The 24,153-nt window shown below is 44.5% G+C and overlaps 2 protein-coding genes across 3 annotated transcripts in view; one reads left to right on the top strand and one right to left on the bottom strand.

Annotated features, from left to right (window-relative positions):
- SLAMF8 (SLAM family member 8) overlaps positions 1-22,260 on the top strand; it is a 33,279-nt gene extending 11,019 nt beyond the window's left edge. Inside the window, exons 2-7 of one of the 2 annotated variants that reach the window (XM_060758123.2) lie at positions 4,546-4,884; positions 9,535-9,831; positions 11,973-12,089; positions 12,668-12,759; positions 13,577-13,700; positions 15,685-22,260. In XM_060758123.2, the coding sequence (XP_060614106.2) occupies positions 4,546-4,884; positions 9,535-9,831; positions 11,973-12,089; positions 12,668-12,759; positions 13,577-13,693 (962 nt within the window). In that variant the 3' untranslated portion in view covers positions 13,694-13,700; positions 15,685-22,260. Of the gene's footprint in view, positions 1-4,545; positions 4,885-9,534; positions 9,832-11,972; positions 12,090-12,667; positions 12,760-13,576; positions 13,701-15,684 lie in introns of those variants that run through there. The other variant, XM_060758125.2, reaches the window with a different exon arrangement.
- On the bottom strand, positions 9,966-11,764 carry LOC137097740 (dynein heavy chain-like). The gene is given in 6 exon segments (XM_067472649.1): positions 9,966-10,312; positions 10,348-10,419; positions 10,519-10,702; positions 10,704-11,141; positions 11,143-11,548; positions 11,550-11,764. Coding segments are annotated over 6 exon segments (1,662 nt in total).
- Positions 22,261-24,153: the final 1,893 nt, after the last annotated feature.

The following is a 24,153-nucleotide window of genomic DNA, read 5'->3' as shown; positions in this document are numbered from 1 at the left end:
TCTCAAGCGACCCCCATTTCCAGAACCAGATCCCGGTGACCAAACCAAGTGTTGCTCGTGTCTTGCAGTCCCGTCCGTGCCTTCTTCTGGACGCTTGCTCCGATCTACAATGGAGACAGAGCCTTCCGGGTCTGAATGTCCGTCCCTCCTTTCTCTCTCTCTCTCTCTCTCTCTCTCTTGTGCAGTTGGCTTGTTTGGCCAGACTGATGAGCCAAGGGCACAGCTAGCCGACGAAGGCCTGCTTGACCCTAGTTGGTGTGCAGGTGAATGCATTTTACTTTCTATGCCATTGACATGGTACTTTGCATAGGCTAATCTTGTGGACACTCCACATCCATTTTAAAATTGTACAAAATGCATACAGTTGTGGGTGAACTACAACTCCCATCATGCCAGGTTAACTCCCTGAAACTCCATCAGTACTCAAAGTTTGTTATGTTGGGAAAGTTTGCTCTAGATGCATCCTTGTTGGGGTTCAGTGTGCTCTCTGGCTGTAGAGTGAACTACAACTCTCACTATGGTGAGTCAGTCCCCCCAAACCTCTCCAGTATGTTGATTTAGTCAAGGGGGTTCTGTGTGCCAAGTTTGGTCCAAGTACATCATCAGTGGAGGTCACAGTTTCTCTGGTTGTGGGTGAACTACAACTCCCATCATGCCAGGTTAACTCCCTGAAACTCCCATCAGTACTCAAAGTTTGTTATGTTGGGCAAGTTTGGTCTAGATGCATCCTCGGTGGGGTTCAGTGTACTCTCTGGCTGTAGGGTGAACTACAACTCCCACTATGGTGAGTCAGTCCCCTCAAACCTCTCCAGTATGTTGAGTTAGTCATGGGGGTTCTGTGTGCCAAGTTTGGCCCAGGTCCATCATCGGTAGAGGTCACAGTTTCTCTGGTTGTGGGTGAACTACAACTCCCACTATGGTGAGTCAGTCCCCTCAAACCCCACCAGTAGGTTGAGTTAGTCAAGGAGGTTCTGTGTGCCAAGTTTGGTCCAGGTCCATCATCGGTGAAGGTCACAGTTGCTCTGGTTGTGGGTGAACTACAACTCCCAAAAAGAAAGGTCAGTTTTCCCCAATCCCTTCCAGTAATCAAATTTCGGCATATCAGGTCTGTGTGCCAAGTTTGGTCCAGATGCATCGGTCTTTGGGGTCACAGTACTCTCTGGATGTAGGTGAACTACAACTCCCACAAATCAAGATGAATTTCCCCAAAATACCTCTAGTATTTTTTGCTGGTCTCTGTGTGCCAAGTTTGGTCCAGTTCCATCTTTGGTGGAGTTCAGAGTGCTCGTTGACTGAAGGTGAACTATAAATCCCAGTACCTACAATTCCAAAATGTCCAGGCCAATTCTCCTCAAAACCCACCAGTATTCATATTTGAGCATATCGGGGATGCATGCCAGCCTTGGTCCTGACCCATCATTGTTTGGGTTCATAGTACGCTCTGGATGTAGGTGAACTACAACTCCTATAAAGCCCTCCAAAGACCTCCAGTATTTTTTTGCTAGTCATGGGGGCTCTGTGTGCCAAGTTTAGTCCAATTCCATCTTTGGTGGAGTTCAGAGCGCTAATTGATTACCCTGATTGTTTCATGTCTGGAATTCTTCTGACTTCTGAGTGTTGTTCTTAATTTACTGTCCCAATTTTAGAGTTTTTCAATACACCTCCCAACAAAGGATTCCCCCAGACATGAAGCTGCCATGTTCCAGAAGTATTCTCTCCTGACATTTCTCCCCCATCTATGGCAGGCATCCTCAGAGGTTGCGAGGTCTGTAGGAAACTAGGCAAGTGGGGTTTCTATATCTGTAGAATAATATCCAGATTGGGAGAAAGAACTCTTGTCTGCTTGAGGCAAGTGCGAATGTTGCAATTGGCCACCTTGATTAGTTGAATGACCTTGCAGCTTCAAAGCCTGGCTGTTTCCTACCTGTGGGAGTGCCTGAGTTCTTCCTCCCACCCTGGACATCATTCCACAGATATATAAACCCCACTTGCCTAGTTTCCAACAGACCTCACAACTTCTGAGGATGCCTTTCATAGATGTGGGTGAAATGTCAGGAGAGAATGCTTCTAGAGCATGGCCAGACAGCCTGGAAAACTCACAGCAACCCAGTGATTCTGGATATGAAAGCCTTTGACAACACATAACTATTATTATTATTATTATTATTATTATTATGTAAGTAATTTTATTGATTAGCCCTTATGTCATATCACATTATTATTATTATTATTATTATTATTATTATTATTATTATTATTATATACTAGCCGTCCCCTGCCACGCATTGCTGTGGCCCACATGGGGGTTCTGTGTGGGAGGTTTGGCCCAATTCTATCGTCGGTGGGGTTCAGAATGCTCTTTGACTGTAGGTGAACTATAAATCCCAGCAACTAACACTCCCAAATGTCAAGATTCTATTTTCCCCAAACTCCACCAGTGTTCACATTTGGGCATATTGAGTATTTGTGCCAAGTTTGGTCCAGATCAATCATTGTTTGAGTCCACAGTGATCTCTGGATGTAGGTGAACTACAACTCCAAAACCAAAGGACACTGCTCACCAAACCCTTCCAGTATTTTCTGTTGGTCATGGGACAACTGTGTGCCAAGTTTGGTTCAATTCCATCATTGGTGGGGTTCAGAATACTCTTTGATTGTAGGTGAACTATACATCCCAGCAACTACAAGCCCCCAAAGGGGGTTGGACTAGATGGCCTTTGGGTGCCCCTTTATGATAACACCATCAGTTCTGAATTGTTATATTAATATTTATTGAAAAACCGCAAAACAGCGAGTCTGCAAATAGCGAACTGCGAAACAGCGAGGGAACACATGCATGCACTCTAGGAGACCCCGGTGGCACAGCGGGTTAAACCGCTGAGCTGCTGAACTTGTCGGTGGTCCAATCCAGTGAGCTTCCGTTGTGAGCCCCAGCTTCTGCCAACCTAGCAATTCGAAAACATGCAAATGTGAGTAGATTACAGCATATCCAAACACAAACACAGGTAAACATTCAATGCCTTGATACAACAAAACAGAAACACACAGACAAAGGCAAAGGCTTCCCCTTTCATCTCCGGCTTCTGGAGGCAGGACTCATCTCTGGCTCTAGGGAAGGGGCTCATTTCCATTTCCAGGCCAAGGAGCCTGCATTGTCCATAGACACCTCCTGGTCGTGTGGCTGGCATGACTGCATGGAGTGCTTGTTTGCCTGCCCACAGATGATCCCATCGCAGCAGTACCTATTGATCTACTCATATTTGCATGTTTTCGAACTGCTAAGTTGTTACTGGGCCCCCTGGTGGTGCAGCAGGTTAAACCGCTGAATTTGCTGACCAAAAGGTTGGTGGTTTGAATACGGGGAGCAGGGTGAGCTCCTGCTGTTAGCCCCAGCTCCTGCCAACCTAGCAGTTTGAAAACATGCAAATGTGCGTAGATCAACAGGTCCTGCTTTGATGGGAACGTAACGGCACACCATGCAGTCATGCTGACCACATGACCTTGGAGGTGTCTACGGACAACACCGGCTCTTCAGCTTAGAAATGGAGATGAGCACCGAGTCCCAGAGTATTTGCAAGTTTTCGAACTGCTAGGTTGCTATTGGGCCTCCTATTGGGTGGTGAGGTGGATTAAACTGCAGAGCTGTTGAACTTGCTGACCGAAAGATCGGTACTTCGAATCCAGGGAGCAGGGTGAGCTCCCACTGTTAGCCCCAGCTCCCGCCAACCTAGCAGTTTGAAAACATGCAAATGTGCGTAGATCAACAGGTACTGATTTGATGGGAACGTAACGGCACTCCATGCAGTCATGCTGACCACATGACCTTGGAGGTGTCTACGGACAACACCGGCTCTTCAGCTTAGAAATGGAGATGAGCACCGAGTCCCAGAGTATTTGCAAGATTTCGAAGTGCTAGGTTGCTACTGAGCTCCCTGGTGGTGCAGCGGATTAAACTGCAGAGCTGTTGAACTTGCTGACCGAAAGATTGGTGCTTCGAATCCAGGGAGCAGGGTGAGCTCCTGCTGTTAGCCCCAGCTTCCGCCAACCTAGCAGTTCGAAAACACGCAAATATGAGTAGATCAATAGGAAGGTAAATAAGCACTCCGGGAGGGCAAACAAGCACTCCGGGAAGGCAAACAAGCACTCTGGGAAGGTAAACAAGCACTCCGGGAAGGCAAACAAGCACTCCGGGAAGGCAAACAAGCACTCCGGGAAGGCAAAAAAGCACTCCGGGAAGGTAAACAAGCACTCCGGGAAGGCAAACAAGCACTCCGGGAAGGCAAACAAGCACTCCGGGAAGGCAAACAAGCACTCCGGGAAGGCAAAAAAGCACTCCGGGAAGGTAAACAAGCACTCCGGGAAGGCAAACAAGCACTCCGGGAAGGCAAACAAGCACTCCGGGAAGGCAAAAAAGCACTCCGGGAAGGTAAACAAGCACTCCATGCAGTCATGCCAGCCAATCAACCAGGAGGTGTCTATGGAGTGTTGCAGGTACTTTGCCTTCTTCATGCCATGGAAATCTAATGTTTTGCCTCTTCTCCCTAGATATCATCGCCGGGCAGGTCCAAAGCCCTCCTCGACGAGTGAATGCGGTCCTAGGGGGTTCAGCCGTCCTCTCGGTGAGTCTTGCACCCCGGGCCAAAGTCAGGGAGATCGAGTGGAGCTACCGAGCTGGACCCGGACCTGCCCTCTTGGTAGCCGTCTTTCGGGATGGGAAATTCGAGCGGCCTGATCCTGGCGACAGGTTCAAGCAGCGGGTGGACATGTTCAACGAGACCCTGAGGATCCGAGCCTTGGAGGTGAACGACAGTGGTATCTTCGGGGCCCGGATCAAGCTGCTTCCGGCCATTGTGGAAGACCAGATTTTCCAACTTGCGGTCTACGGTGAGTCTTTGTTTTGAAATATGGGGGAAAGGGAATGAGCCAACGGTGTGATGCAGCAGCTCAAAAGGCCAATGCGATTCCAGTCTAGTATAGTGTCTAAAAAGTCACAGTCCCACTCTATTCTGCTTCGGCACAACTTTTTGATCTGAAGATCAGTTGGTATTCACACTATTTGTAATAATCACAATCTTTTTGTAAAGTAGGGCCTCCTGGTGGCGCAGCAGGTTAAACTGCTGAGCTGCTGAACTTCCTGACCGAACGGTTGGCGGTTCGAATCCAAGGAGCGGGGTGAGCTCCCGCTGTTAGCCCCAGCTTCTGCCAACCTAGCAGTTCGAAAACAATAGGTACTGTTTCTGCTCTGTCTCTAGGTTTCTATGATTCACAGGCTGAATGGCCATCTGTCAGGAGGGCTTTGATTGTCTGATGGAATGAGGTTGGACTGGATGGCCTTTAGGGGTCTCTTCCAAATCTAGGATTCTGTGACTCAGAAGCTGGATGGACATCTGTCGGGAGTGCTTTGATGATGTCGTCTTGCCTGCCAGAATGGGGTTAAGTGGGATGGCCTTCAGGGGTCTATGATTCAGAGGCTGGATGGCCATCTGTCAGGAGGGCTTTCATTATGTCTCCCTGTCTGATGGAATGAGGTTGGACTGGATGGCCTTTAGGTCTCCTCCAGCTCTAGGCTGAATGGCCATCTGTCAGGAGGGCTTTCATTATGTCTCCCTGTCCGATGGAATGAGGTTGGACCGGATGGCCTTTAGGGGTCTCTTCCAGCTCTAGGCTGAATGGCCATCTGTCAGGAGGGATTTGATTATGTCTTCCTGTCTGATGGAATGAAAGAGCATTCTGAACTCCACCAAGGATGGAACTGAATATATCATGGCACACAGAACTCCCACGACCAAGAGAAAATACTGGAAGGGCTTGGTGGGCATTGACCTTGAGTTTGGGAGTTGTAGTTCACCTACCTCCAGAGAGCACTGTGGACTCAAACAATGATGGATCTGGACCAAACTTGGCATGGATACTCAATAATCCAAAATGTGAACACAGTTGGAGTTTGGGGTAAATAGATCGTGACATTTGGGAGTTGTAGTTTCTGGGATTTATAGTTCACCTACAATCAAAGAGCATTCCAAACTCCACTAATGATGGAACTGAACCAATCATGGCACACAGAACTCCCATAACTAACAGAAAATACTGGAAGGGTTTGGTAGGCACTGACCTTGAGTTTTGGAGTTGTAGTTCACCTACATCCAGAGAGCACTGTGGACTCAAACAATGATGGATCTGGACCAAACTTGGCATGAATACTCAATATGCCCAAATGTGAACACTGGTGGAGTTTGGGGAAAATAGACCTTGACGTTTGGGAGTTGTAGTTGCTGGGATTTATAGTTCACCTACAATCAAAGAGCATTCTGAACCCCAATAACAACAGAATTGGACCTAACTTTCCACATGTAACCCAGATGACCAATATAAAATACTGTTTTCTGGTGGTCTTTGGTGACCCTCGGACACCCTCTCGCGACCCCCCCAGGTTCTTTGTCCTCAGGGACAAAGAACAGACCACTCCCGACCCCCAGGTTGAGAAACACTGGTCTAAATGGAAGGAAGTCACAGTCCCACTTTATTTTGGAAATGCATATCTTTTTGGAAAACCAGAATCTCCTTAGCCTTTTGGAAGTGTGACCCTTTTTGGAGATAAGTTGGCCTTCCACTATTTGTGTGCTGTCGCACACTGGGCCTGAAATAATGTCTGTTTACAGGATGTGCCTTCTGTATGCCCAACAGGACGCCGGGGTGCCTCAGCTGAAGGGCCCCTTAGATTTCCCAGCACGAAGATCTATTGAGGCTCAAAATAAGTTCAACAAAGTTCTTTATTTAGGCTTAAATCTTCAAACAAATGCATTAAATGCTTTGTAACCTTGGAAAACCGGTAGCTTCCTCAATCTGCTATCAAGGGCAGATTCCTTCCTTCCTTAGGGAAAACTTCTGACCCCTCCCTGGGCAATCTTTCTTTACCTTGCTAGCGTGAGGCCCCTACTCCCAGCACCAAGCTACTTTATGGATAGCCCGAGTGCTTTTGTGCCGGTGGGAAAGAGAATCCCACACATCCTACTGTTAGGCTTCAAACAGTGAGACTGAACAAAGGTCCTCCTTTGTATCCAAAACCCTGGGGAAAAGGGAGGGTCTAAATACTCTAATGATGATAGACAGGTGGCTGGCCCTATGACTGCAACCTGGGGAAGCTACCTGATTGCAAAAAGTATGACTTAAATAAATTCATACAAACTAGCAGTGCAAGAAAAAGAAATTCAAATCTTCTGGCACTACCGTGCCAGCACAAATTGTAATAATCACAGTCTTGGGTTGCTGTGAGTTTTCCGGGCTGTATGGCCATATTCTAGAAGCATTCTCTCCTGACATTTTGCCTGCATCTATGGCAGGCATCCTCAGCCGATTACCATTAATTATAAGGAACTCAGCAGGGAAAGGAACAGGGGATTTTAAAATAGTGAATTCCACAAGTTGCTAACCATTATATATAGGTGCAGGGGGATTTTTAATACAGGAAAGAGACAACTTGACATATTTTGACCTGAAGGTTTGAAACGGTTTCTTCAATTGTTTTTGCTGCCACCTTTTTGTTTGGTCATCAGGCTGAGTTGTATGTGGAGAGTATACTTAGTAACAACCTTTTGTGTTACAATAGTGTTTGTTTTCTTTAGAGGGTTTATATCACAATGAGGTTCACACTGTGGCTGTTATAAAGTGTTAACAATAATAAAATGTTTATTTAACAAGCTTAAACTTCTTCTGGTACAAATGCGTAGTGGTTTCAGTAAGTTACTGGTACATACGCTTCTGGTTACGTTTGATGTACAATTCTTAGATGGGTTCTGGGTTCAAATCTTGATGTTAACAAAACAGGAGATTATCTCAGGAAATTAATCGCTGATAATAATTCCAAACAAGAATTCCCTCTTTTTGGAACCTAGCCAATAGCCTTTGACCTAGCCTTCCTCAGGGACAAAGAACAGACCACAAATAAGGTCCTGTTCTACCATCTGTATTCCTAGCTAATTTCTCTAGCTCTTGAATACCACAAAAGATTAACCCAGCTCTCCTATCTAACACCAACCAACTGTTATCACCAACTGACAAACTCACAACGGACAATTTCCAACTGCTAACCCAAGCCTCAGTTCAAAAGGTACATTTTTTCCTTTTTGAACGCTAGGCTCCGCCCCTATTTTCTAACCAATCCTGGCTGTCTAATCTCTGCCCCCTCTAGAAAACCCTTAACTAAGATGGCGTCTCCTTGTTTCCCTATCTTAAGATGGCTGTCAGGGCTTCCCCAGGTCCACATTCTAGCTGTTTAAGGTAAGGAGTTCTTTACAAGGGGCCACCATTGACAAGGCCCTGTCTCTTGTCCCCATCAGTCATGCTTGTGAGGAAGGTGGGACCGAGAGCAGGGCCTCCTCAGAAGATCTTAATCTCTGAGGTGGATCATAGAAGGAGATACGTTCGGACAGGTAAGCTGGGCCAGAACCGTTTAGGACTTTATAGGTTAAAGGCAGCACTTTGAATTGGGCTCGGTAGCAGACTGGCAGCCAGTTGTTTTTTGGGGTTTTTTTGTCGTGTCAGGAGCGACCTGAGAAACTGCAAGTCACTCCTGTTGTGAGAGAATTGGCTGTCTGCAAGGACATTGCCCAGGGGACGCCCGGATGATTTGATGTTTTATCATCCTTGTGGGAGGCTTCTCTTATGTCCCCGCATGAGGAGCTGGAGCTGATAGAGGGAGCTCATCCGCCTCTCCCCGGATGGCAGCCAGTGGAGCTAGCGTAACAAGGGAGTTGTATGTTCCCTGTATGCTGCCCCAGTTAGAAATCTGGCTGCCGCGCATTGGACCATTTGAAGTTTCCAAACAGTCTTCAAGGGCAATCCAATGTAGAGTGCATTGCAGTAGTCTATCCTTAAACACAGTAGAGCAATGGATCCAAAGTGCAGGTAAACAGATTTCACTTTAATGTTAGAAATAACTTTTTGCTGGTCAGAGCTGTTCGACAGTGGGCTATGTTTCTTTGGAGTCTAATTTCTTTGGAATCTAGAGGCTGGATGACCATCTGTTGGGAGAGCTCTAATTGTGCCTTCTTGTATGGCAGAATGGGTTTGACCTGACCAAAGCAGGAAACAATGGGACTATGACTTTCCTCCATCTTGACATTAGACTACAGTCTAGTGTCAATATGGAGGAAAGATGCAGTCATAGAATCATAGAATCAAAGAGTTGGAAGAGACCTCATGGGCCATCATCCAGTCCAACCCCATTCTGCCAAGAAGCAGGAATACTGCATTCAAATCACCCCTGACAGATGGCCATCCAGCCTCTGTTTAAAAGTTTCCAAAGAAGGAGCCTCCACCACACTCCGGGGCAGAGAGTTCCACTGCTGAACGGCTCTCACAGTCAGGAAGTTCTTCCTCATGTTCAGATGGTCTAGTGTCAAGATGATACAGCTTAGAATTGCATTGGCCTTTTTCGCTGCCGCATCTCACTCTTGACTCATGTTCAACTAAGGTTCCTCGATCCTTTCTCATGGACAGTTTTCAAGCTTTTCTTCTTGCTCTTGGTTTGGACAGAACCAGTTTCAACACCCCGGATCCAGAGCCAGCTGGTCTCTAGCACCCCGAAATGGTGTAACGTCACCCTGCAGTGTCTGTCTCCCAGCAAAGGCCCCGTCAACATCACCTGGAGGAAAGGCAACCCCATCCGGGACTTGGGGGCCACCGACCGGTACCAGATCTCCCCTGACGGCAGGACCCTCCGCCTCTCGCTGCTCCCGGCCTCCCTCAACACCACTTACTCCTGCCTCGCCAGCAACCCCATTGAGCACAAGATTGTCTCCTTCGACCTCCAACGGATCTGCCAGAGCGGAGGTGAGAGGGAGAAGATTTCCTAGTTTGGACCCATCACTGGTTGCTGTCTTCTTCTAGCTCACAGTTGGGTCTGAGGTTGCCACAGCCACATACATTGCATTGGCAGATTGATAAGTCCCTTTCATACTACACAATTATAGCACTATGGTTGTATTTGAATGACCAGGGCTGCAACCTATGGAATCCTGGCAGATATGGTTCAAGGAGGAGTCAAGAGAAATAATGGATACAAATGATAGATGGAGAATAGTATGATAGATGGATAGTAGGAAAGATGGATAGAAGGATAGTAGAACAGATGGATAGGTGGATACATGGACAGTAGGATAGGATGACAGATGGATAGATGGATAGTATGATAGATGGATAGTTGGATAGATGGATCAATGTATAGTAGGATATATGGATAGATGGATCAATGTATGGATGGATAGTAGAATAGATGGATAGCTGGATAGTATGATAGAAGGATAGATGGATAGTAGGATAGTAGAATAGATGGGTAGTTGAATGCATGGATAGTAGGATAGTATGACAAATGGATAGATGGTTAGTAGAATAGATGGGTAGTTGGATAGATGGATAGTATGATAGTAGAATAGATTAACAGTTGGATAGATAGATAGTATGAGAGAGGAATAGATGGATAGTTGTATAGATGAATAGTAGTATGAGAGATGGATAGCTAGATAGTTGGGTAATAGAACAGATGGGTAGTTGGATAGATGGAAAGTAGGATAGTAGGATAGATGGCTAGATGGATAGTAATATAGTAGAATAGATGGATGGTTGGATAGATTGATAATAGGATAGTAGAATAGATGGATAGTTGTATAGATGGATAGTAGGACAGATGGATAGTTAGATAGTAGAATGGATAGTTGGATAGTAGAATAGATGGATAGTTGGATAGATGGATAGTAGAATAGATGGACAGTTGGATAGATGGATAGATGGATAGTAGAATAGATGGACAGTTGGATAGATGGATAGTAGGATAGTAGAATAGATGGATAGTTGGATAGATGGATAGTAGGATAGATGGCTAGATGGATAGTAAGATAGTAGAATAGATGGATGGTTGGATAGATGGATAGTAGGGGAGGAGAATAGATGGATAGTTGGTTAGATGGATAGTAGGATAGTTGGATAGATGGATAGTTGGATAGATGGATAGTAGGATAGTAGAATAGATGGATAGTTGGATAGATGGATAGTAGGATAGTTGGATAGATGGATACTTGGTTAATTGGATAGAAGGATAGTATGATAGAAGGATAGATGGATAGTAGTATAGTAGAATAGATAGTTGGATAGATGGATAGGATAGTATGATATGATAGATGGATAGTTGGATAGATGGATAATACGATAGTAGAATAGATGGATAGTAGGATAGATGGATAGTTGGATAGATGGATAGTAGAATAGATGGTTAGTTGGATAAAAGGATAGTATGATAGAAGGATAGGTGGATAGTAGTATAGTAGAATAGATGGTTAGTTGGATAGATGGATAGTAGGAAAGTATGATAGGATAGATGGATAGTTGGATAGATGGATAGTAGAATAGTTGGATAGTAGGATAGTAAGATAGTATGATAGAAGGATAGATTGATAGTATGATTGATGAATAGATGCATAGGTGCACAGATAGGTAGTTGGATAGGTGGATAGTAGGATAGTATGATAGATTGATAGATGGGTACATGGATAATAGGATAGTAGAATAGATGAATAGTTGGATAGATGGATAGTATGATAGATGGATAGTTGGATAGATGGATAGTAGGATATATGGATAGATGGATAGATGGATAGTAAGATAGATGGATAGATGGATCGTAAGCTATTACAACAGATGAATAGTTGGATAGGTGGATAGTATGACAAATGGATAGATGGAATGAGAGTCCAAAAAGTGTTCCACCCATTTTCCAGAGTAGGTCTTCTGTTAGGTCAAAGGGTCTTCTGCAGTCTCCACCTGAGACTCATGTCTTCATCAGGAAGTCCCTCCCTCCAAATCCCAGTCTCCACACCTTTTAAGTTCCCTCCAAGGAACAGTGATTTCTAGATTTTGCATTCACAATAGATATTCTTTCCGGCCCTAATCTCTCACCCTGTGTTTTCCAATCCCAACAGCCGAGGCCTCCTTCTCTAAGTCCGGCTACGTCGTGCTGACTTTCATCCTCTTAGTGCTAAGTCTCGGGGCGGCGTTTTGGTGCTGGCGGATCAACAATGAGAAGTCGGCGGAGGCAGGTGAGCCCAACGCCCTTAAGACCATAATTACATCAGGCTTTGTACCATAATAGGTAACACAACGGTCCAGGGAGAGATACCGATGCCTTTATTGTCGCTTTACAACTGTCACTGAGTCTTCTTTTCGGCACAATGTTTGGTTTTGCAATCCTTTTCTCTCTGTTTAGATTTCTGTGTATCACAGTCAAACGTTGAATTAAGTAGTAACTTTATTTTAATGAGTTATTATTATTATTATTATTATTATTATTATTATTATTATTGAGCCCCCGGTGGTGCAGTGGGTTAAACCACTGCACTGCTAAACTTGGTGACCAAAAGGTTGCCGGTTCAAATCTGGGGAACGGGGTGAGCTCCCGCTCTTAGCCCCAGCTTCTGGAGAGTGGGGTGAGCTCCCACTCTTAGCTCCAGCTTCTGCCAAGTAGATCAATAGGTACTTCTCTGGCGGGAGGGTAACGGTGCTCCATGCAGTCATGCCAGCCATATGACCTTGGATGTGTCTATGGACAATGCCGGCTCTTCGGCTTAGAAATGGAAATGAGCACCACAAGCTCTCATTCCCGTTCTTCTGTCCTCAGGCACCATCCCAACCGTCCAAGTGGAGGAGAGTCCCACAGACCCCCAGTATGCGGAGATTCTCCGGAGGAGCCCCCCAGAAGGTAACAATAAGGTGAGACGGCCCAGAGGCCTCCAAGGTGGGCCTCGGCTCTAGATTATGTCTCTTTGGGGTGTTAGCTGGCCACGATTGTTTCATGTCTGGAATTCCTATTTTTTAATGTCACTCTTTATTTACTGCCCTGATTTTGGAGGTTTTTAAAATACTGGTTACCAGATTTTGTTCATTTTCATGGTTTTCTTATTTTTGTTGACATTGTCCACAAGCTTTTGGATATCAGTGGCTTCTCTGTGTAGTCTGAGCAGGGAGCCTTGTGTTTCTGGCTCATACCTTGTTGTTGTTGTTGTTGTTGTTGTTTGAAACACAACAAGATAAGTTCACAGCGAACAAGATCACTATGCTGACTTTTGTATTGGATCACACGTCGGACACTTCCCAAGTGTCTAGGACTGTGTGATGTATCGGCGAATAATGCGTGTAGATCCTTTTGCAGCTGAAAGGTGGTAATTTTGTCAGTGCCGATTGTGTTTAAGTGCAGGCCAAGGTCTTTAGGCACTGCACACAGTGTGCTGATCACCACAGGGACTAGCTTGACTGGCTTGTGCCAGAGTCTTTGCAGTACGATCTTTAAATCCTTATTATTATTATTATTATTATTATTATTATTATTATTATTATTATTAACTGTGAGAGTGCAGTTTCAAGGTCTGCCTGGGGGAATCCTTTGTTGGTGCTGCCACATCATTCAATGCTAATCAAGAATCCCAGTGAGACTGATAGCCTCATTAATTCACCATGCAGAATGTGAAAACTTCCCCAATTTTTTGCATCTTTGGTCTCTCTTCCTCCCTGCTCACTTCTTTCTTTTCAGCCCCTAGGTCTCCAGGAAAGTAACGTGGAGAAAAGCCCCCAAAAGGAACGGCTCCTGACCACCATTTATGACCAGATCCAAAAGAGCCCAGACACGCCGACAGAGGATGTCACATAGACCCCTGGTAAGAACAGTGGGACACGGGGGAGGTTGAAATGTGACCAGATTCACACTTCCTCTGTTGGGGACCCCCTATTCAGGGTCCCTGCATTGGGTCCGGTCGCAGGAGGCAGAAAGACAAACACCCAGTCTCAGGGGAAGTACAAAAGCAAGATTTATTTCGTCATGATCATGAGACGGTCAGCCATACCAAACACGCAGGTCTTGGTACTTTCAAGAGGCTGCTGCTCCCAGTGTCTCTCAGACACACATTATATGGACAAGACCTAATACTGGCTACCAGTATTAAAAAACCTCTAAAATTACTACAGCACAACAACAGAGAGGAAACAAACAAGGACATCTAATCACCTCTCAACAAACGTTTGCTCTAGGCACTGTCAGGCCATCCAATGCTAATCAAGGTGGTCAGTTGAAACAGTCACACCTAGCTCCAGCAGACAAGAGTCCTTTGTCTCACCCTGGTCATTCCACAGATATATAAACCCTTTTTCCTAGTTCCAACAGACCTCACTACCTCTGAGGATGCTTGCCATAGATGCAGGCGAAACGTCAGGAGAGAATGCCTCTAGACCATGGCCATATAGCCCGAAAAAACCTACAACAACCCATAGACAAGACCCTTTGGCACTGCAGCAAAAGTTATCCAATTGCAAACTACCACCTAGGCTTAATTCCTTATTTAGCACATTGACTGCAGTGGGTTAAACCGTTGAGCTGCTGAACTTGCTAACCTGAAGGTTGGCAGTTTGAATCCATGGAATGGGGTGAGCACCCGCTGTTAGCCCCAGCTCCTGCCAACCTAGGTAAAGGTAAATGTTCCCCCTGACATGATAAATTAATATTCTCAATTCGCTTCTGACATGATAAATAAATCAAATATTCACCTTGAGCTCATTATGATGCTAAGTAAAGGTAAAGGTTTTCCCCTGACATTAAGTCTAGTCATGTCCAACTCTGGGACTTGGTGCTCAACTCCATTTCCAAGCTGAAGAGCCGGTGTTGTCCGTAGACACCTCCAAGGTCATGTCGTCAGCATGACTGCATGGAGTGCCGTTACGTTCCCATCAAAGCAGTACCTGTTGATCTACGCACAAACTGCTAGGTTGGCAGGAGCTGGGGCTAACAGAGGGCGGTCACCCTGCTCCCCGGATTCAAACCACCAACCTTTTGGTCAGCAAATTCAGCAGCTTAGCGGTGTAACCTGCTGCACCAGTAGCAACCTAGCAGTTCGAAAACATGCAAATATGAGTAGAGGAGGGCTTTGGACCTGCCCGGTGATGATATCTAGGGAGGAGAGGCAAAACATTAGATTTCCTTGGCATGAAGAATTCAAAGTAACTGCAACACTCCGTAGACACCTCCAAGGTCATGTGGCCTACATGACTGCATAGAGTGCTGTTACCTTCCTGCCGGAGCGGTACCTATTGACCTACTCACATTTGCATGTTTTCGAACTGCTATGTTAGCAGAAGCTGGGGCTAACGGTGTGAGCTCACCCTGCTCCCTGGATTCAAACCACTGATCTTTTGGTCAGCAAGGTCAACAGCTCAACAGTTTAATCCGCTGCACAACCAGGGGGCCCAGTAGCAACCTAGCAGTTTGAAAACATGCAAATATGAATAGATCAATAGATACCGCTTCTGCGGGAAGGCAAACAAGCACTCCATGCAGTCATGCCAGCCACACAACCAGGAGGTGTCTATGGATGATGCAGGCTCCTTGGCTTGGAAAAGGAAATGAGCACCTTCCCTAGAGCCAGAGATGAGTACCACCTCCAGAAGCCGGAGATGAAATGGGAAGCCTTTGCCTTTGTCTGTGTATTTCTGTTTCATTGTATCAAGGCATTGAATGTTTACCTGTGTTTGTATATTCTGTAATTTGCTCAGAGTCCTATCGGGAGATAGGGCAAAATATACATATTATTATTATTATTATTATTATTATTATTATTATTTATTAATTGCAATAATTTTGTTTCCCAACAGAAACCTGCAAAGTGGGATTTACCAAGCATGAGTCCCACCTCCTCGTCCTCCATCGCTCGGACTGAAGCAAACTATGTGCCAAATTTGCATCACTTTGGATGTTCCTATGAAGCCATTCAGAAGGGAAAAGGCCATATTTCTCTCTCTTGACCCCAACCAACCATGGAGGAACGTAACTTCCTTCTCAAAGACTTCTTTCCAAGTCTTGGCTCCAATGACCCACACTTGGAAAAGTAGAACGTGTTGGCTTTCATAAAGTATGGAAGCAAAGAGCTCTCCAAACAAAAGACCCAGCCTTTGAGAACATTTCAAACATGAACTCCAAGGAGTAGAACAACTGGTGGAGTTCTAATGGATCTCTCAATCATTAATGGAGTCTTTGTGGATTGATCCATCATACATGGGAAACTTCTCCTGGAAGAAGAGGAAGAAAAGACAGAGGGGGGGGCATTTGTGTATAGCAGAAGGACCAATAAGGAACAAATACGAAGGTTGAATGAAAAGTAATGCCTCCACCTTAGTAACTCAACAGATGGCAGTACTGGTATGCGACAGGTACTGGCTTGTTCAGTACACTCTCCTCTACAGTTCCATTTTGACGGGAAGCCATAGCATTGAACAGTTGTGTTGTTAAAGTGCGAAATATGGGACCCTGAGCAGACGGTCGGTCAATGTGACTTAAGCAACGTGCAGTCATTGAATTCTTGACAGCAGAAGGTGTCACCCCAAAGGAGATTTATCAGAGAATGCAAGCTGTTTATGGTGATTGTGTTGATGTGAATACTGTGCATCGTTGGGCAAGTCAGTTTAAAGATGTTGAGGTGGGAACATCTGACTTGCATGACAAACAAAGAGTTGGACGTCCTGTGACAGCAACCACCGAGTTTCACAAGCAAAAGGTTGGCAGATTGATTCAGGACAATCGTTGTATCACACAGAGAGTAATTTCAAGCATAATCGGCATTTCACAAGACTGTGTGGGTCACATTATTGCTTTGCTTGGCTATCGGAAAATCTGTGCACGTTGGGTACCCAGGATACTGATACCTGAAATGAAAGCACACAGACTTGAACCTTCAAAGACTGAATCTCACCACCGTACAACTTCCATACCATCCAGATTTAGCACCGTCTGACTTCCATCTGTTCCCGATAACGAAAGAGGATCTGCGGGGACATCATTAGGCTTATTATGAAGACGTTGAGAGAACTGTGAGACGCTGGTTGTGGAAACAGAGTGTTGACTTCTTCTGTGACGGCTTCAGAAAACTTGTTTATTGTTGGCAGAAATGTATCCAGTTGTCTGGTGATTATGTGAAGGTCACATTATTACTTTGCTTGGCTATCAGAAGATCTGTGCACACTGGGTACCCAGGATGAGAAAACTGTGAGACGCTTGTTGCAGAAACAAAGTGTCGACTTCTTCCGTGACAACTTCAGAAAACTTGTTCATCGTTGGAAGAAATGTATCCAATTGTCTGGTGATTATATGTGGGTCACATTATTGCTTGGCTATTGGAAGATCTGTGCACGATGGGTACCCAGGATGCTGACACCTGAAATGAAAGCGCACAGACTTGAAACTTCAGAGACTGGATTTCACCACCGTACGACATCCTCCATTCAGTCCAGATTTAGCACTGTCAGACTTCCATCTGTTTCCAATAATTAAAGAAGATCTGCAGGGATATCATTATGCTTATGATGAAGATGTTGAGAGAACTGTGAGACGCTGGTTGCTGAAACAAAGTGTCGACTTCTTCCATGACGGCTTCAAAAAACTTGTTCATCGTTGGCAGAAATGTATCCAATTGTCTGGTGATTATGTGTGGGTCACATTATTGCTTTGCTTGGCTATTGGAAGATCTGTGCACGCTGGGTACCCAGGATGTTGATGCCTGAAATGAAAGCGCACAGACTTGAGACAGGATCTCATGACCATACAACATCTTTCATACAGTCCAGATTCAGCAGCGTCTGACTACCATCTGTTCCGATAATGAAAGAAGATATGTGGGGACATCATTATGCTTCTGATGAGGACGTTGAGAAATCTGTGAGACACTGGTTGCGGAAACAGAGTGTCGACTTCTTCCGTGACGGCTTCAGAAAACCTATTCATCGTTGGCAGAAATGTATCCAATTTTCTGGTGATTATGTGTGGGTCACATTATTGCTTTGCTTGGCTATCAGAAGATCTGTGCACAATGGGTACCCAGGATGAGAAAACTGTGAGATGCTGGCTGCAGAAACAGAGTGTCGACTTCTTTCATGATAGCTTCAGAAAACCTGTTCATCGTTGGCAGAAATGTTTCTAATTGTCTGGTGATTATGTGTGGGTCACTTTATTGCTTTGCTTGGCTATCAGAAGATCTGTGCACGATGGGTACCCAGGATGCTGATGCTTGAAATTAAATCGCACAGACTTGAGACAGGATCTCACGACTGTACAACATCTTCCATACAGTCCAGATTCAGCAGCGTCTGACTTCCATCTGTTCCTGATATTGAAAGAAGATCTGCGGGGACATCATTATGAATCTGATGAAAACATTGAGAAAACTGTGAGACGCTGTTTGCGGAAACTGAGTGTCGACTTCTTCCGTGACGTCTTCAGAAAACTTGTTCATTGTTGGCAGAAATGTATCCGATTGTCAGGTGGTTATGCGGAAAAGTGAATAGTGGGTCACATTATTGCTTTGCTTGGCTATTGGAAGATCTGTGCACGATGGGTATCCAGGATGCTGACGCTGGTGGCAGAAACAGAGTGTCGACTTCTTCCGTGAAGGCTTCAGAAAACTTGTTCATTGTTGGCAGAAATGTATCCGATTGTCAGGTGGTTATGTGGAAAAGTGAATAGTGGGTCACATTATTGCTTTGCTTGGCTATTGGAAGATCTGTGCACGATGGGTATCCAGGATGCTGACGCTGGTGGCAGAAACAGAGTGTCGACTTCTTCCGTGACGGCTTCAGAAAACTTGTTCATCGTTGGCAGAAACGTATCCGATTGTCTGGTTGTTATGTGAAAAAGTGAATAGTATTGCTTTGCTTGGCTATCGGAAGATCTGTGCACGATGGGTATCCAGGATGCTGACGCTGGTTGCGGAAACAGAGTGTCGACTTCTTCCACAACGGCTTCAGAAAACTTGTTCATTGTTGGCAGAAACGTATCCAATTGTCTGGTGATTATGTGGGAAAGTGACTAGTGGTAGTTAAAGAGGACATTCTAAGGATTATTTCCACATTTGATTTATTAAAATATTCCCATCCAAACCCAAGTAACAAAGGTGGAGGCTTTACTTTTCATTCAACCCTCGTCTTTATTTACAGGTGTGATCATTTCATTTCCATCCTATCTTTTTCCCCAAATGAAACTCAAGGCAGCTTTGGACCATGTTCTGACCACCATCTCCATCCTTGAGATGGGGTCTACACTGTTAAATAAATAGACTTATTTTCCATGTATTTTGGGGTAAAGTCCTTCGAGAACTATTCACCAAGAGGGCCAGCAGATGGAGCTCGGCTCCCAATATTATTATGACAGTCTTTCGAATTAGAACTTTTTCTTGGCGGCTCTTAGAGACACAGTGGTGACTGCTCTCATCATCTCCATTGGAAAATTGCAACATTCACACGTTCCTCTAGTAGACAAAAGTCCTTTCCCCCACCCTGGACATTCTACAGATACATAAACCCCACTTACTTAGGTTTTCCTTTGACATTAAGTCCAGTCGTGTCCGACTCGGGGACTCTGGTGCTCATCTCCATTTCTAAGCCGAAGAGCCGGCGTTGTCCGTAGACACCTCCAAGGTCATGTGGCCAGCATGACTGCATGGAACGCCCTTACTTTCCTGCCGGAGCAGTACTCATTGATCTACTCACATTTGCATTTTTTTGAACTGCTAGGTTGGCAGAAGCTGGGGCTGACAACGGAAGCTCACCCTTCTCCCTGGATTCGAACCTGAAACAAGTTCCGCAGCTCAGTGTTTTAGCCCACTGCACCACCGGGGACTCCTCCATTTAGTTTCCAACAGAACTCACAACCTCTGAGGGTGCCTGCCATAGATGTGGGCGAAACGTCAGGAGAGAATGCTACTGGAGCATGGCCAGACATCCCGGAAAGCTCACAGCAACCTTATTCGTTTATTTCATATCAAAAGCATTGCATAAATTAGTATAAAACTGATAAAAATAGAAGGAGTGCAGGCAGCTAAATGCTAAATATGTGCATTTAGTTTTGAACAACGTCAAGCATCGCCACCTTGTGTATTGTGATTCCAAAGAAGTGGATCGAAACTCAATTTCAGAGATTCATATTCCTGCGAAAGGGATTTTCTCCTCATGCGTCAAGAGCTCAGCACAATGCAAGACTCTGAAGTTCTCCGGCAATGCCTATTTCTTATTTGTTTCCACATTTTTTTCTCAAATATTTCTGATTAATCTTTGAATTTCTTCTTTGATCCAGTCTGGGACGAACTCAAAAGGTGTTTCGATTAGAGATGTTTTCAGAATCTCTTGTATGTCATTCTGATGTGAGTCTGAAAATGTATATTGGCTGAGGATGTTTCTCTGGTTGTGGGTGAACTACAACTCCCAAAAAGGAAGATCAATTCATTGATTGCAGGTGAACTATACATCCCAGTACCTACAACTCCAAAATGCCCAGGCCCACCAGTATTCAAATGTCAGCATATTGGGTCTGCGTTCCAAGTTTGGTCCAGATCCATCCTTGTTTGGGTTCATAGTGCTCTCTGGATGTAGGTGAACTACAACTCCCACAAATCAAGGTTAATTTCCCCCAAAGACCTCCATTATTTTTTGCTGGTCATGGGGCTCTGTGTTCCAAGTTGGGTCCAATTCCAACGTTGGTGGAATTCAGAGTGCTCATTGATTGCAGGTGAACTATACATCCCAGTACCTACAACTCCAAAATGCCCAGGCCCACCAGTATTCAAATCTTGGCATATCGGGTCTGCATACCAAGTTTGGTTCAGATCCATCGGTGTTTGGGTTCACAGTGCTCGCTGGATGTAGGTGAACTACAACTCCACCAAATCAAGGTGAACTTTCTGCAAAGACCTCCAGTACTTTTTCCTAGTCGTGGGGGCTCTGGGTGACAAGTTTAGTCCAACTCCATCTTTGGTGGAGTTCAGAGTGCTCATTGATTGCAGATGAACTATACATCCAAGTACCTATAACTCCAAAATGCCCAGATCAATTTCCTTCAAAATCCACCAGTATTCAAATCTGGGCATATCGGGGATGCAGGCCAAGTTTGGTCCAGATCTATCATTGCTTAGGTTCATAATGCGCTTTGGGTGTAGGTGAACTACAACTCCCACAAATCAAGGTGAATTTTCCCCAAAGACCTCCAGTATTTTTTCCAAGTCGTGAGGGCTCTGTGTGCCAAGTTTGGTCCAATTCCATCTTTGGTGGAGTTCAGAGTGCTCATTGATTGCAGGTGAACTATACATCCCAGTACTTACAACTCCAAAATGCCCAGGCCAATTTCCTTCAAAACCCACCAGTATTCAAATGTCAGCATATTGGGTCTGCATTCCAAGTTTGTTCCAGATCCATCCTTGTTTAGGTTCACGGTGCTCTCTGGATGTAGGTGAACTACAACTCCCACAAATCAAGGTTAATTTTCCCCAAAGACCTCCAGTATTTTTTCCTAGTCGTGGGGGCTCTCTGTGACAAGTTTGGTCCAATTCCATCTTTGATGGAGTTCAGAGTGCTCATTGATTGCAGGTGAACTATACATCCCAGTACTTACAACTCCAAAATTCCCAGGCCAATTCCCTTTAAAACCCACCAGTATTCAAATGTCGGCATATCGGGTCTGCATGCCAAGTTTGGTCCATATCCATCATTGTTTGGATTAATAGTGCGCTCTGGATGTAGGTGAACTACAACTCCCACAAATCAAGGTTCATTTTCCCCACACTCCTATAAATACCTCCCAAGACCTGCGGTATGTTTTGTTGGTCATGGGGGTTCTGTGTGCCAAGTTAATTCCAGGTCAATTATCGGTAGAGTATTGATTGCAGGAGAACTATATATCCCAGGACCTACAACTCCTCTAAATCATGGTGAATTCTCCCCAAACCTCTCTGGTATGTTCAGTTGTTGATCAATTTCTCTGCTGTGTGGCATAGAAAAGAATAGGAAAGGGTTAAGGGAGAGGCAGCGGGCGGAGGGGTCATGCAAATTTTACACCAATGGAGAGAGAAAGGAACACTGGGATGTCTTTGGTGGAGGAAATACATAAAATCTAGAATGAAATTAAAGTATTCCTTGGGTGGTGGGCAGTGTGGTCCTTGTGGAGGAGTGGGAACTATAGCCACACATACATATTTTCACTTTTATTGTGTGTATAGAAGATGGAGAAAGCCGTTGTGTCTGTACTACATCTCCCATCATCCCCACCCACCAGGACTAAAGGAAGGTGGCAGCAACAATGCGGCCTCACACGCACAAAAAAACACCTTGAGAAATGGGAATTAACTTTATTGCTAACTTTTCCTTGCGTCATTCAAAATAAACATTGTGGAAAACCCGGGGAATCCAAAATAATTTCGGCTTTCTTTGTTCTTGATTTGCTTTGGTTGGTGTTTGTTGTGTTCTGCACAGAGAGAAGGAAAGCCCCCAAACTGCCTGGGATTGAAGTACAAGGGCTGAATGAAAAGCGGAAGATATAAAGTGGAGAAAGAGGAAGAACGAGAGGCCAGATCTCTGTTCCAAAGCATTCCAGCCTCTCAATGCAGCCGAGTGTCATAGAGTGGGGGGGGGGGGGACTCCAAGAGGTCATCTAGCCCAGCCCCTTGAAAATATCAGTCCCTGAAAGTTGCCTTAATGTCCTCTTTCTAGAACAAATACAGGGCAGTAGCCACCACAAAAGCCATGGAAGTTGGGATTCAATCTCCTTGGGAATTTTTAAATACTGTTTATACGAGGGTTGAATGAAAAGTAATGCCTCCACCTTCGTAACTCCTCAACAGATGGCAGTACTGGTATGTGGCAGTTACTGGCTTCTTCAGTAGACTCTCCTCTACAGTTCCATTTTGGCAGGAAGCCTTAGCATTGAATGGTAAGCCTTAGCATCTTGGTAAGTCCTTCAACAACTTCAAGCAAACTCTCCAGTTTGGAAGGATGAAGAGCAAAGAACTAATGTAGATGGGCCTCTAATCTTCCAACAATGGGGTTTTATTATTAACTAGCTTGGGGACCCGGCGCTGCCCGGGTTATTAGAGAAAGGAATTGTGTATCAAGGTTGGTCTTTATCAGTTATTTATATGGCTCACAGTGGTCTCAGGAAGTTAGTGAATGTACTGCGAGTCCCATCATCTGTGGTCCATCCTCCTCCAAACTGCACCAGGATAGAGAGTGGGTCATGGAGGCTCAAGTTTGGTCTTGATCAGTCATTGCATGAGGGTTGCAGCAGTCTTGGGTCATGCAGGCTCTCTGTGTAAATTGTGGTCCTGACCCATCATTGTTGGCAGTTGTAATGGTCGTAGGAAGGGAGTGCAGGTATTGCAAGTCCCATCGTCCATGGTGTATCCTCCTCCAAACTGCACCAGTATGTAGAGTGCATGATGGAGACTCAGTGTGCCAAGTTTGATCTTTATTGCTAACAAGCTTGCTCCCTCCTCCCTGTGGCTTCCTCTCACATATTTATACATGGCTATCGTATCTCCTCTCAGCCTTCTTTTCTTCAGGCTAAACATGCCAAGCTCCTTAAGCCGCTCCTCATAGGGCTTGTTCTCCAGGCCCTTGATCATTTTAGTCGCCCTCCTCTGGACACATTCCAGCTTGTCAATATCTCTCTTGAATTGTGGTGCCCAGAATTGGACACAATATTCCAGGTGTGGTCTAACCAAAGCGGAATAGAGGGGTAGCATTACTTCCCTAGATCTAGACACTAGGCTTGGGTAACAACCGAAAAAAACTCGTTTCATTTTTAGGGGGTCTGTTGCGTTTCGTTTTCTTAAAGAATTCCGAATTTTTTCTTTAAAAAGTTCGAAATTTATGAAATTTCGTAAATTTCGAATTGATTCGTTAATGGCAGACGCAATTGCGCAATATGCTAAAAAAAACCTCCAAATGGGACAGGGGGAACTTCTGAAGCTTCCCTCTCCCTCTGTTGTTGACTGTTGGTGTTATATTATATTATATTATATTATTATATTATTGTATATTATATTATTATATATTATATTATTATTATATTATTATATTATATATTATATTATATTTTATATTATTATATTATGTTACTGTATATTATATATTATATTGTATTATATATTATTATATATTTTATTATTATAATATAATATTATATATTATTATATTATATAATATATATTATATTATATATTATTATATTATATTATTGTATATTATATTATTATAATATATTGTATTATATATTATATGTTGTTATATTATATTACGAAAATAATTACG

The sequence above is a fragment of the Anolis sagrei genome, chromosome 12, assembly GCF_037176765.1.
Source record: "Anolis sagrei isolate rAnoSag1 chromosome 12, rAnoSag1.mat, whole genome shotgun sequence".
Taxonomy (NCBI): domain Eukaryota; kingdom Metazoa; phylum Chordata; class Lepidosauria; order Squamata; family Dactyloidae; genus Anolis; species Anolis sagrei.
This window is presented reverse-complemented; position numbering and strand designations above follow the sequence as displayed.